General features: G+C 46.9%; 1 protein-coding gene across 1 annotated transcript in view; it reads left to right on the top strand.

Moving 5' to 3' along the window:
- The window catches only part of LOC311359812 (fibulin-2-like), a gene marked incomplete at its 3' end in the record, with an annotated part of 34,983 nt that extends 22,824 nt beyond the window's left edge, over positions 1–12,159 (top strand). The window contains 1 exon segment of the mRNA XM_084479846.1: positions 12,110–12,159. Coding sequence (XP_084335972.1) covers positions 12,110–12,159 — 50 coding nt within the window.
- Positions 12,160–13,700: the final 1,541 nt, after the last annotated feature.

Below are 13,700 nucleotides of genomic sequence, written 5' to 3'. Positions count from 1 at the left end.
GGAGGGAGGTGGGGGCGGGGGGTGGGCGGGTGGTTGTGGGGGGGGGGGGGGGTTGGGCTGGCTGGGTGGGTGGGTGGGTGCAAGGTGGGAGTTGAGGTGTTGGTGTTGCAGACACGCTTGACTTTGATAGCTCAGGTGGTCACCACCTCAGGGGGAAAGAGTGTTAATGGGCATTCTCAGAGGCAGACAAGCACAGGCTAGCGTTCCCTCTTCGCTGGCTGCCATAAACAGAGGGAAGTATGCATCATTAGATCAGGGCTGAGGCTAACTAGCTGCTCCCCATTCCCAGGTACAGCAGCAAGTGTCCGGGCACAGCAGGTACACAGAGCCGGCCTAAGCCTTTGATTGGTTGGATCATGAGGTCCTGAGGGATTACTGGGGGAAGTGTATTGGTCTGTGTGTATAACGGTCCTCTTTTCTTTTGAGGAATCGCCACATAGCCGTTTCGTGTCGCTTGCAATGCATACAGCATTTTATATCTCAGGGGCGTCTGACGACAAAAAAAAAACAGACGTGGGAATTTTCCATGATGCCATACCTTAATTACAGGAGGGGGGGGGGGGGGGGTAAAGCGACCGTCCCAGTCTCCACCGCACCACTACATGTCAACAACAGGAATCGATGGGTGGAACTGATTCCGAAAAATGTAAATATTAGTGGATGGCGGGCGGCTGTCACTTGGCAGCTTGGAGAGCCAGATCGATAGATATGTGGAGATAGAGATAGCGAAGGAGTGAGCGAAGGAGTAAAACACAGGTATTTGCCCGGGAGGAGAATCAAGGAAGGTATGTGAGGCCGCCTGTCACTTCAGGGTGCCTGAGCTCCAGGAAGGGTGCTATCATGCTATCATTTCAGTAGCACAGACACTGAGCTCATACTTCATTATTCTTGTATAGACCTATAGTCTAACCAATCAAAACGGGTTATGTGGTACATTAAGGGATATTCTGAAATGCCTTCTAGGCTTGGGTGTAGTGTATGTGGTGCCAGCAGATGTAGAACCAGGCTGGGTGCATGTTGGAGACGCTCTCCCCCACCAGAGAGGCCTTTTCCTGGAGGAGCTCCTCTCTAAAGCTCCCTGGCTTGGAAGATTTAGTGGAGACAGAATGGCTTGTTGACACCTTGGCAACCTTGGTCCTCTGACCAACCAGACACACACACACCCCTGCATGTACACACACACACACACACACACACACACACACACACACACACACCCCTGCGTGTACACACACACACACACACACACACACACACACACACACACACACACACATATCCTATAGCCTAAAATCAATGATCTACAGTCTTAAATTGTGATTTAATTTCTTCCACATATTGTTTAAGAAGTTTAGGAAGATTATTATTATTATTAACAAAATATGGTACTTGATTAACGGCGCTTAAAAAAAGGTTTAATATGAACACACCATTGTTGTCCCCTCTGTAATCACCTGACTGTACCTTAACCATCGATTCCTTTCCTTGTGACTTCCACCAAAGAGTCTTCTCTTATTTAAGTGGTTAAATTTCACAATATTCAGCAAATGAATTTGCAAGATGCAACAGGCACTGCACTGCTTTTCATGGCTGTCTGCATACCAATGTGACCGCAGTCTAACTATTTCTCGCTTCATCTGTGCGCCCCTGCGGCAGCAAGAGAAAAGCCTATGTTCTCGTTCCAAAAAAAAAGTTGAAAAACTTTGAAAAATGTTCTTCACCAAAAAATGTCTTTAGTGTAGAGGCACTTGTGCTAAATTCTCTTGAAGACCACATTTTACTCGGTTTACATGGGAGACGATCAAAACGTGTGCTGAGGCTTCAAACAACATCAGAAGACTCCAATCCACTCCATGCCCTTCACACCAGCAGTCTGCTGGTATAGATGAGCTACAGCCTCAACATCCAGCAACCTGAACAAAAAGAGACGAAAAATCAGAAGGTTTTAAATGGCAGACAGACTACAGATGCCAGACCGTCTTCCCCCCTATGCCGGCTGCGGTAGAACCCCAACACCTGAGTCACAGGGTGGTGTTTCCATCCAGAGACCCGTGCCTGTGCGTCTCTGCGGTGCTCACCACCTTGCATGCTGCACTGAGCGAGCTACCCTCCCTCGCTGACAGAGACTCCATATGCTTATTCATAAACACAAGCGGCAATCAGCATAAATCATGTCACCGCTAACCCCCTCTTACACAATGTGCTCCAAGAGATGTTTTCTCTAACGACAGCTTGATGTGTTGTTATTTCACTCTAATTGTCTTACTTGTCACTGATGCACACTTTTATGAGTCAGATGCTCCACACCCAGATAATGGTCTTATCACAGCGAAGGGAGCGAGTGGGGAAATTTCCCGAGTCTTCACAGGAACGTTGAGGGTTTTGCCTAGGGAGCTGCTCAGGTGCATGTTTACGCCTCCACCCTCGCAGGGTCTCAGTGTGTGAGCTGAGATTCTGTGGTGTGATAAATTAAGCGTGGTCTGTGACGGAGCGAACCGACGCCATGTTGTTGACGCAGCGTCTCAGCACGGCTGCGATAGAACGCTGCCCCTGAACACTTCACGGGGGCCGTATTCACGTCTGACGCGTACCTGGTGATAACATCAGGTGACTCTTTAACTGAGGGCTTTGGGAATGAGGTCAACGTTGGCTTTGTACCTTGTGATGGCTTCACAAAAGAGAATATAATGGGCAGTTAGAAAATACACATGCACGCAATCACTCCCCTGAATGTACTTCATGCAGACATGACATCTTTCTCTCTCTCTCTCTCTCTCTCTCTCTCTCTCTCTCTCTCTCCCTCTCCCTCTTTCTCACACACTCTCTTTCTACCCTGTAGAAACCCTGTGTTTCCTTACTCGCCAGCTTAGCAAAGTCCCAGTTTTCTTCCTCATACGTTCATTCTTAGTCTTATCAGTGTCCACCTCACAGATCTGACCTTGACAGGAACCATAAAGACTTTGGTCTACTGGTCATGCATGCAGCACTCGTCTGCTACTCCGTTGGACCCCCAGGGACCAGAGCACAAACCGTTGGCAGGGATGACCTCCTCAGTGGAAGGGCTGGCCGGCCAAATTGGTCTTCACCAATTCATGATTACAGATCTCTGCCTCCAGCAACATGATTAGTCGAAAGTATTAAGAGAAAGAAATTAAAATGTTCGCTCGGTCGTCTGCTATCAGACCTTAGATTATTAATCTCAAATCCGATTTGTGAGTCTATATATATTGTTGCTGGGAAGTAGTTTCGTCTTTCTCTCTGAGCTCTAACCGTAATAAAATGCTTTGCTTGTTCTCCACCTCACCGGAACTCACTCTGGATGAAAGCGGCCACTAAATGACTACATCGAGATCAAAGTGACGTTCCTTTTCGGATTTCAAGCATACTACCCATTAAACACATTTCCAAGCTATACTTTCTGAGCATACACGTGACCATCGTTGTGAGTCGCTATGGCTACGAGGAAGGTAAGCAGCAACACAGCTCAAACCCAGCTGGGAGCAGCTCCTCTGTTCGGCCGTGTGTTTGACAGGGAGAACGGGGGTCAAGCTTTCTCATCGCAGACTTCTAAGCAGCGTCTAACTGCGGACCTATTAAGAGTTTTATGATAAAGGGGAAGAAGAAAAAGACGAAATTCCTGAGATAAAAGTGGGAGAAAATGACATGTGATGAATGCGATCATTGTTTGGTCCTCTTTGTTGTTTCACATCATAAAGCTCCTGGAATGCGGCCGCATCAGCCCCGACTCCATCCACTCAGACGCTTTGTTGTGCACTCACTCACATCCACTGCATGTGTGCCCTACACACACACACACACACACACACACACACACACACACACACACATAGCCACACACACACACACACACACAAACATAGGTGTACACACTTTTACACGTCAGTTTCCTACCATGGGTGAGATAGCGCGTGGTGACACACTCTACAACACTTAAAAGACAAAACTGCGCACAGCAAGGTAGGTCCTGTCAGCGATAATGGGCGGGGTCGATACCCCTCCCACCCTTCATCTCTCCCTCCCTCTCTCTCTCCCTTCCTCTTTCTCTTATTCTTTCTCTTCATCTTTCTCCCCCCTCTCCGACTCCCTCCCTCTCTTTCTTTTTCTCTTATTCTTCCTCATCATCTTTCTCCCTCCCTCTCTTTCTCTTATTCTTCCTCTTCATCTTTCCCCCTCTCTCCCTTCCTTTCTTTTATTCTTACTCTTCATCTTTCTCCCTCCCTATATTTATCTTATTCTTCCTCTTCATCTCTCACTCTCCCTCTCTTTCTCCTATTCTTCCTCTTCATCTTTCCCCCTCCCTCCATTTCACTTTTTTTTTTGTCCTCATCCTACTGCCCACTGTATCTCTCACACTCATTCACTCTCATCCATTCTCTCTCTCATTTACTCCCTCTCTTCATCTCTCTATCTCTCTCTCCCTCTCACTCTCTTTATCTGTCTCTCTCTCTCTCATCATTAATCACCTCGGGCAAATGCCTTTATACATCTCGGTGCTGACAGATTTTCCTCTTTACGTCTTTGCCTCATCAAACACAGCCCCTGTACGTATTTATACACTACTTACCTTTATCTTCACTCGAGAGACATTGAGGTTTCCCTCATTTACAGTGCCAACGAGCAGCGGCGTACACAACAGGCGTTGCATACGTTTTACTTTCAATATCACGGACACGGGGTCAAACGGCGAGCTGTACTTTAACGTCAGCAGAGCACACACCAGCCATGATCCAACACCAGGCGCATTATTCCACGATGGAAGATTCCTCTTTGATTTCCTTGGAGGCTTTGTTGTTCGACGCAATTATGAAAAAGGGGGAGAAAAAAGGAAAAGCACACAAACCCGAGACAGCACAAGGAGCTCATTGATGTGGACATGTGCCCCCGGCGCTTTGCAGGAAGAAAAATGGCAGTCGGTATCAAGCATTGAGAAGAAATAATTCACCTGTGTTTATGGAAAAGGCCTGGAGTGCACTGCACTGTCTCCTTTGAATGTGAGGTGCTGCCATTCGACCTGCAGCCGGCGAACACGATCGCTCTCCAGACGGGATCAAACGACCGCCACTCTGAAAAGGACCGCCGTTTATGCTATATCAATGCACACACATGTGTACTGTAGAGCAGCGGTCCCCAACCTTTTTTGCGCCACGGACCGGCTTAATGTCAGACAAATTTTCACGGACCGGCCTTTAAGGTGTGGCGGATAAATACAACAAAATAAAATGACAAGACCATGGTATTTTGTAAATATAATAATAAAAAGCCTGAATCCACTGTGTACTTGTATGTAACTTTATTAGCAGCGTCCTCCTGACTTTTTTTTTTTTTTTGCGTCCTCCTGACATCCACCAACAACAATAATAACATAATAATAACAATAACAACCTCTCTGCCTCGCGCTCTCTGGTCGCTTTGGTAACACTTAAACATACCTTCAAAATACAACATAAAACATATGAAGTTCATGAAAAATACAACTCACCATAACGCTAAATTAATGAGAGCCCTGAGCTTGTTTCTCTGCAATGAGACGGTCCCATCTCGGGGTGATGGGAGACAAAGACACCCGGAGTGTGTTGCTTATGTCCAGTCTATTTCGTGATTTTGTTTTGGTTGCTGTGACTGCAGAAAACCCCGCTTCACACAGATATGATGTCGGAAATGGCAACAGGGTTTTCAGAGCTGCTGTGGCAATCTCGGGGTATTCTGCCATGACTTTTATCCAGAATACCGGCAGAGTTGATGTCTCGAACATCCTTTTCAGGCCGCCGTCATTTGCGATCTCCAGCAGCTGATCTTCTTCTTGCGCGGACATGCTGGATTCGCCCGGTTTGTTGACAAATGGGTCGCGGATCCATTCCTTTTCAGTTCGTGGGTCTTTTGCGGTTGGGAAGTAGCGCTCGAACTCTTTTGAAAGCGAAGACAGGTGATCGTGCACCAGCTGGGAGAATGAGTGAGTCATAGACGGATGTAACGGGGAGAATTCGGAGAATTTTTCAAAATAAAAGATTGTTCAGACTCGAATAATAAATAAAACGGAAATAATGAAAGTTATTTATTCTTTCTGTGCGGCCCGGTACTTAACGACCCACGGACCGGTACCGGTCCGGGGCCCGGGGGTTGGGGACCACTGCTGTAGAGAGTGTATGCCGTATGTATGGATACACGCTTACCATATGCCTGTATATGTCTATAAAAAACACGGTGGTATGTAGAGAATGCACAGACTTGATGTCTTGTCTACCAGCCCTCTTCTATTTGAAAACACCTATTTTCTAATTGCCTTTAATTCGTTGTTGTGTGTCTCCGTCAAAGGCAACTATTAAAAGGTTAAGGCCCTTTCAACCTTTGTCATCGGTGGTGTTTACTCATTTAGTGATGTCACCATTGATCCGTCACTAAGAGCAGTAAAACCCTCCTGATTGCAGGTGTGCACACCAGATATTCCAATTATCGTGATCAACATGATGCGTTATAATTGTCTGTTTTGAAATCCCCCCCCCCCCTTCTTCTGAACCCGTAATTGCGACGGATGATGAATCGCACGGTTTGAACCAAAAAATAGATCTGAGTTAAGAGGCCTTAATGAGAGAGAGAATGATCCCGATCTTAGGATGGTATCGGTGGTTTTATCTGGGTAAAGTCTCGCTTTGTCTGTGTTTCTGAGAAGCCGGCAGCCCCAGGGATCCATCAGACGTGGGCGTGGGCGTAGGTGTCTTTCTTAGTTATGGCCTTAATAAAAGGAGAGGTTCAACTATAAAGGACGAGGGTGAGGACTGAAAGAAAGGGTTTTCTGGAGAGCCACGTTTCTATAGCTAACTAAAAAGCTGAGATCCGACAACTAAATTGATTTGAGACGTCAAAGTTGACAGTTTGTATTTGGCTAATCCAAAAAGATGCAAAACACCATGAAAAAACTGAAAAAATACACTGATTTCTTTCCAAAGCTCCCATCAGATTGGTCTAGCTACACTTATATTCCCTTTGTATTTCATGGTTGTGATACTATGCCTTATAGTGTATGATGTATGATATAGGCATTACACTCAATTTAATCAACCAAGTTCATCATATTGTACGGAAGGGGTGTGCTTTTTTTCCACTCCTAAAATATGTTCTTGGGCAAGATAAGGCGGAACTAACAGGAACAAAAATGCATTTCTTCCTGCTTGGCTCAAAACCTGATGAATGAACTGATGATGCAACGTCTTCCACAATAGGTATGTGCTCAAATAAAATAGTGTGTCCATAATGTGTGTAGTAAGGTTATAGTATAGTTATAGGTCTGATCTACACACAAACACAAGCACACACAAACTCACACTCACACTCTTGCACACGCAGGCGCACACACACACAGACACACACACAAACACACATGCACGGTATGTATCAGAGCCAGCTGTCTCCATGGAAATAAGGCCTTGTACCGTGGCCAGAGCCTGGAGATGCATATCTCCTGTAAAGCCTGAAAACACCTGATTGTGTTGTAGTCAAACGCATCACAACCCAACACACACAGAGTGGAAAGGAACTCAGACCCCTCCAGACCGCCTTTAACCCCTTTTGCCCTTTAGTACAACCGCATTCTCCTCGTGATGCATCAGCGCCGCACACAAACCAACGCGTCTCTCTGATTCTCTTTTGAGTCCTCACACTTTGAAACGGGTTACACAACACAGTGACAGTTATGCAAGATACAATGGAAGATGTCAAAATACTTTTTACATTTCGGGGTTTACAGTATACAGTACAGTAAGTAAAAATGGTATAGTATTTGTTCGAGTTTATATTTTACTGTGGCAGTTACGCTAGATTAAATATATTTAAAATGTTTGGGTATACAGTATCAAAATGGTTTAGTATTTGTTAGTATGTGTTCAATTGTATCACTCACACAGGAAGTACTCAAGTCCTGAAGTGCAAGTGATTTATAAAGCTGCAGGTGATGGAAGGTGGGTTGGTACTACGGTAGGTTTTTCCGTGGCCCCAGGAGTCCTTAAAAAGCGTCTCTTGGATGATGTGTAACCCTGCTAATCCAGCTGGATCGGCTTCAGAGCAGTTGGCTTTTCACCATTTGGGCTCGTTTATTTTCTTATCAGTGTGTGTGCGGTAATGTTAGCACGGGGACATGCTGTTTCGAACTCCCAGGGTAGACACACACACAAACACACACACACACACACACACACACACACACACAGAGGAATACACACGTACACACACATATGCACAAACACACACATGCACACACACGCATGCACGTGGAAACACGTACCCCCACACACACACACACACACCTCTGAAATGTCTGAAGCCAACACAGGACTGTGTCTGCGTCAGCCTGACAGATCTGTCATCTGTGAAAGCCCCTACTTAACCTGGCTGCTGAGTTATGTGTTCATTGCAATAACTCGCGATGTTGCGGGTGCATTTCCTTACTGACAGTGTGCCCTTTCCGCCTTCTCCTATGGAAGCCCACGAGGTGCTGGTTATTTAAGTGACTGCAGCTACCTGCGGGCCCTGTTTTCTCCCCCCGGGTTTCTTATTGTGTATTTTTCCGTCCGACTCTGCCTCATTGACTCTAATATGGGCTTCCTGAATAGGCTATCTCCGGACTTGTTCCCACAGGAGCCGATGACTCAAAGGGATGGGAGAGGAGACGCAGGCCCGGCCCGGTGGCGAGCGTGCAGGGGTTTCTGGGAGCTGGGAGTATGGTGCCAGTGTTTGTGTTGTCGCGGCGTCGCCCTCTGATCAAACAGCAGCGCGAGAGATTAACGCTGCGAACCGGGACCTGGAACTTTCTTTTTTTAATAGTATTGCGTGTTTTAATCTGCCTGGGCTCCCTCGTCTTCCTCCCAGGGGCGACGTGTGACGGAGGAAGGCCCACCGCCGTTACCGTGGCGTTTTCCAAATGTAAACACGCATTTTGAAAAAAAACGACACAGCGAAACACTAATACCCAGTCGATCCAACATAGAATTTAAACTAAAAGGAGAACAAAAGGAGAGAACAATCCGGAGCTGACATCCATCCGTAATATCAGGTCACCGGCATGAACCTCCACACAAAACAAATCATAATATTCCCAGAGGGAGCGGCATCAACAGCGCCCTCGCCGAGGCCTTAGGAAAGGATGTTGTGAACAATCCTAGTTCCCGTGATGGGGGTAAAGGACTAGTAGTCACTGTCACTGATCAGTCCACCCAACCTGTGGAATGCATGCCGTCTTCCTCTGAGAGGATTTGAGTGTGGGTAATTCATGTTCTGTGGGTGAGCAAAGCAAGCAGGGGTATTATGATGAACGGTTGAGGCTTGTCCTGGGATAAAACAATGTCACCACCGGTGAAGAGTATAGCTTCAAGTGTTTGTTATTTCTGAAGACATATTGCCTTTCCTTGATCTGCAGTGGTTATGGGGTCCAGACTCTGCAGCGGCACGTTCCTCAACGCAGGAATACAGAGAGAGAGAGAGAGAGAGAGAGAGAGAGAGAGAGAGAGAGAGAGAGAGAGAGAGAGAGAGAAAGAGAGAGAGAGAGAGAGAGAGAGACACACATTTTTTTCACATACATTTATATACGCATGCATACCACTTAAAGAAGGGTGACCTTAAGGGTGATCTATATCACATTGGGATGGGTTAAAATACAGAATATTTTAAATTGACAATAATCAATCTCTCTCACACACACACACACACACACACGTAAAGACCAGACTGGGCAAATCTAAAACTGGCAGGAATCGCAGTTATTGCAGTTATGTGGAACAGATAACAACTGGCATGTGATATGTATAACAAATTATAAAACATTAGTGTTGGCGTCTGTGGAAACAAAATACCATTATGTCTGCAAGACGCTGTCTCCGCATTGGTTAATTATCAGATTGTACACAACCCTTGTGTGTATAACACAGGGCTCCGTAAGCATAACAGCCTGGGTTTACCTAAGCCAGAGGAGTCAGAGGGATGTGCTGGCGGCTGCTTTCCTTCGTTTCACCGACACGCATGTGGCGATGTAAGGTCAAATCATTGTGGCTTCTTTTTGAAGAAGCCACAATGTGTTCATTTAGTGGATTAACCTGCCATCCACACAGCTCCTTCATAGCGCGTCGGGATGTGCAGGCCACCACACAACTCAGGAATGTTCTCTTTTTTACTTTCTTTCTTTTTTTTTTTACGATTGATAAGCGCGCACACGGGGCAGAATGCTAAAGCGCTGTTTGATAATAAAAGTGAGGGACTGGAGTAGAGAGCAGCTCGGTCAGCCGCATGCCTCCACGGCGGGATGATACCTCTGTCAGTGTGGACCTCTCAGGTGGAATTAGTGTCAGAGTTGGCAGGAGGACTCTCATCGGGTGATAAAGGAGGTGTTGATACAGAAGCATCTGGCTGGCTACTGGTGCTGCATGCGGAGCGCCCCAGACAGCCCTCAGCACAGCTTTACTGTGATATATTATTAGAGGAGTGGAGGGGGGGGGGGGGGGGGGGGGGGGGGGGGGCTCAAGATCAACACGCTAGGCCTGTTTTACTACGCGACTCATCTTTCCTGCTTTTGACGTTGGGATTCAAACGACGCTACTCAATTCAAAAGCTGAATTGATTAGCTGAGTTATGAGCTATTCTCATTTAGTTGGATTGATAGGCTAAAGCTTTATTAGAACAATGAAAAACTGTGTTTCTTCCTTCTTCACCACGCTTGACTTCTTCCTTCCTTCCCTTCTTCCCTTCCTCCCCTTTGTTTCCTTCCTTCATTCCTTCCCTCCTTTCCTACTTCCTTCCTCCCCTTTGTTTCCTTCCTTCCTTCCCTCCTTCCTTTCTTCCTCCTACCTTCCTTAATTTCTTTCCTTCCTCTCCTTTGTTTTCTTTGTTTCCTTCCCTCCTTCCTTTCTTCCTCCTTCCTTTCTTCCTTTCTTCCTTCCTTCCTTCCTTCCTTCCTTCCTTCTTCCTTCCTTCCTTCCTTCCTTCCTATCTTACTTTCCCGGCTTCCCCTCTTTCCAGTCCCTCTTTGTTCCATCTCCTCAGATATGTCTAACACCCCCGAAAGGGACTCAAGCCATTTTTCATGTAATTACAGGAAACCTGCCTGACTGCTTTGAGGCCGCTTGTGAAAGGAGGGATCTAGGTGTTCTTACACTGCAATGTACATCTAACCTTTCCTATTTGCAGAAACTGTTTCACTTTCACTCACTTGTGTTACTTTTGTGGGCACATGCTTTTCATGGGCCGCAGAGAAACCTGTTTGTTTGAACAGCACAAAGTGCAGAGGAAACAGCCTGTTTCTATGGATGCAGCCTCTCTTTTTCAAGCTGGACAATTATGCGTTAATATCCAGTGTTGCAAAGTGTCAAATCATCCAATCATTATATAACCTGATTGATTAAGTTGATATATTTAATTTGACACACCATTATAAATAATTTTCAAGACATACAAACAGATGACCTATCCTCTTTCTCCCATTTACTGTTATTTTGTTAGATTCATGATTACACCAGGATGACTGGCCTCTCTGTGCAACACTGTTCATAGACCCTAGGGGGGCGACCTTGGCACTTTTCCTACCAGACAGAATCCTCCAATTTGTGGCATCAAGCTCATTTAAAAATATCCACCAGACTCGAGGAGAAGAAGAAGGCATCTGGTATCTCCAGACAGATCTGCGTCTGACTCATACAGCAGAAACATGGTGGCGTCACACTGAACCTCAGTACCTTCCAGCATGTTCAAAATAGTGTTGTTCATTGTGCCTGTCGGAACATTGTGTAGGTGCAAGTGAGGCCAAGGATGCACGCGTGAGGCTGTGTTCGATGTCTGACTTGTCCCACAGTTGTGTGTTTTGAATGTCTGCCACCTGCAGCAAACTTTTCCACCTGCTAAAGGGAAGCGAGCACTGAGCTGCCTGTGGGAATAATAGATGGTAGGAAGGCACCTCAAGCTACAATGTGCTCCGCATTGACTTTTTGTCCTCAGTAAACTCCTGCCATCTCCGATGATCCATTGTTGTCCCATCCATCTAGCACGTATACATTAAGTCAGAATGAATGAAAAGTGCGGTCAACTATCATGTGTGACACTGTCTCCCACACAGATCTCTTCCAGGGTGTACTTCGCATTCTGGATCAGCCCACCCCGCCCTGACTGAGTGCTTCTCATGGTGTCCGGCACACAGCAACCATCACCCACGCAATTGTATGGAATAGCTTGAGAACCGCTCACACTGCTTGTGCCGCTTCTCTCTCATGGCACCAGGCTCTTTGTTAGGGCTCCGTCCGCCGTGTCACCAGACACCCATGCAGCCTTTTGAATGGGCCCTGATTTATGACAGAAATGATTGCTGCCGTCTCCCCATCCTCCTCCCTCCCCCTTCTGATGGTGCACCCCCCCCCCCCCCCCCCCCCGCCCCGCCGCCTACTTTGGTTCCATCTCCTCAGAGGGCCGCAGGTAATGGCTACCTGGATACCTGACAAAGAAGAAGAAGACGAAGAAGAACAAGAAGAACAAGAAGAACAAGAAGATGTAGGAGAAGATGAAGAAGAAGAAGAGGAAGAAGAATATTAAGAAGAAGAGAATGGGGGGGGAGAAGAAAAAGAAGAAGCTGTCCAGGCTGGAAGACAGGGGGGGTCCTGGGGGTGGGGGGCTGTATTTTGGCTCACTCTATCCTATTCTAGGCTATTCTAGTCCAGGTCTCTTTCACCGTGCGTCTCCATGTGCTTTCTGTCTCCTTCTGTCCCATCGACTCACAAAACAGCCTGGAATCTAAAGACTTCCTGCCAGAGGGGAGAAAAAAAGCTGCTCTTTAGGGATGTGTGTCACGTCTGTCTGGCTCGTTCTCAGGATCCACGGTGGAGGTTTTTCTTGTGTTGTTTAGTTTTATAACGGCGGACACCAAAGCCCAGCGACGAGCCCCATAACTCCCTGACGCAGCAGGGCCATTCAGCCGCGCCGCGGGCACCGTCACCTGCGGCCTCCATTGAAGCCAGGACAACGGCGGCGCTATAATAAGACAATAATCATAAATCAGAACAGTAGAATGAACCCAACAGTAAAATCATTAAGGATGAGTGAAAGTGGGACTCACCCCCATGGACACCGCCGCCACCAACACCACTAGTACCCCTTCAGTGCCCTCTTTATGCTGCCGTCCCTTTGTCCCTCCTCCCTCCTCTATATCTCATTACCATCACTGAGGCTGACCTCGGTGCCCCGCGCCCAGCTGCCTCCGCTTGGCCCACAGACAAACCTTTGACCCGGGGCTGAACTGTAGCATCATCCACCACTGTCACAGACACCATTCTAACACAGCGGCTCATTCACCCCGCCGTGATACCTATTCAGTACTATGGGCACCAACTAACACACTCACACACACACACATATATATACACACACACTCACATGCACACACGTTCACATGCACACACGTTCACATGCACACACAAACACACACACACACACACACACAAACGGTAACATGCACACACACGCTCACATGCACACACACACACACACACAGACACACACACACACACACACACACACATACAGGCATGTCTGAACACACACACGCATACACATATGCATGCACGGACATACGCATGCACGCACATACACACACCTGCACAAATGCAATCACACACACACAGACACACACAAAAAAATTCAACATCCCTGCTGAATTT

This window comes from Micromesistius poutassou (genome assembly GCF_964030765.1).
Source record: "Micromesistius poutassou genome assembly, chromosome: 15".
In the NCBI taxonomy this organism is placed as follows: Eukaryota; Metazoa; Chordata; class Actinopteri; order Gadiformes; family Gadidae; genus Micromesistius; species Micromesistius poutassou.
This window is presented reverse-complemented; position numbering and strand designations above follow the sequence as displayed.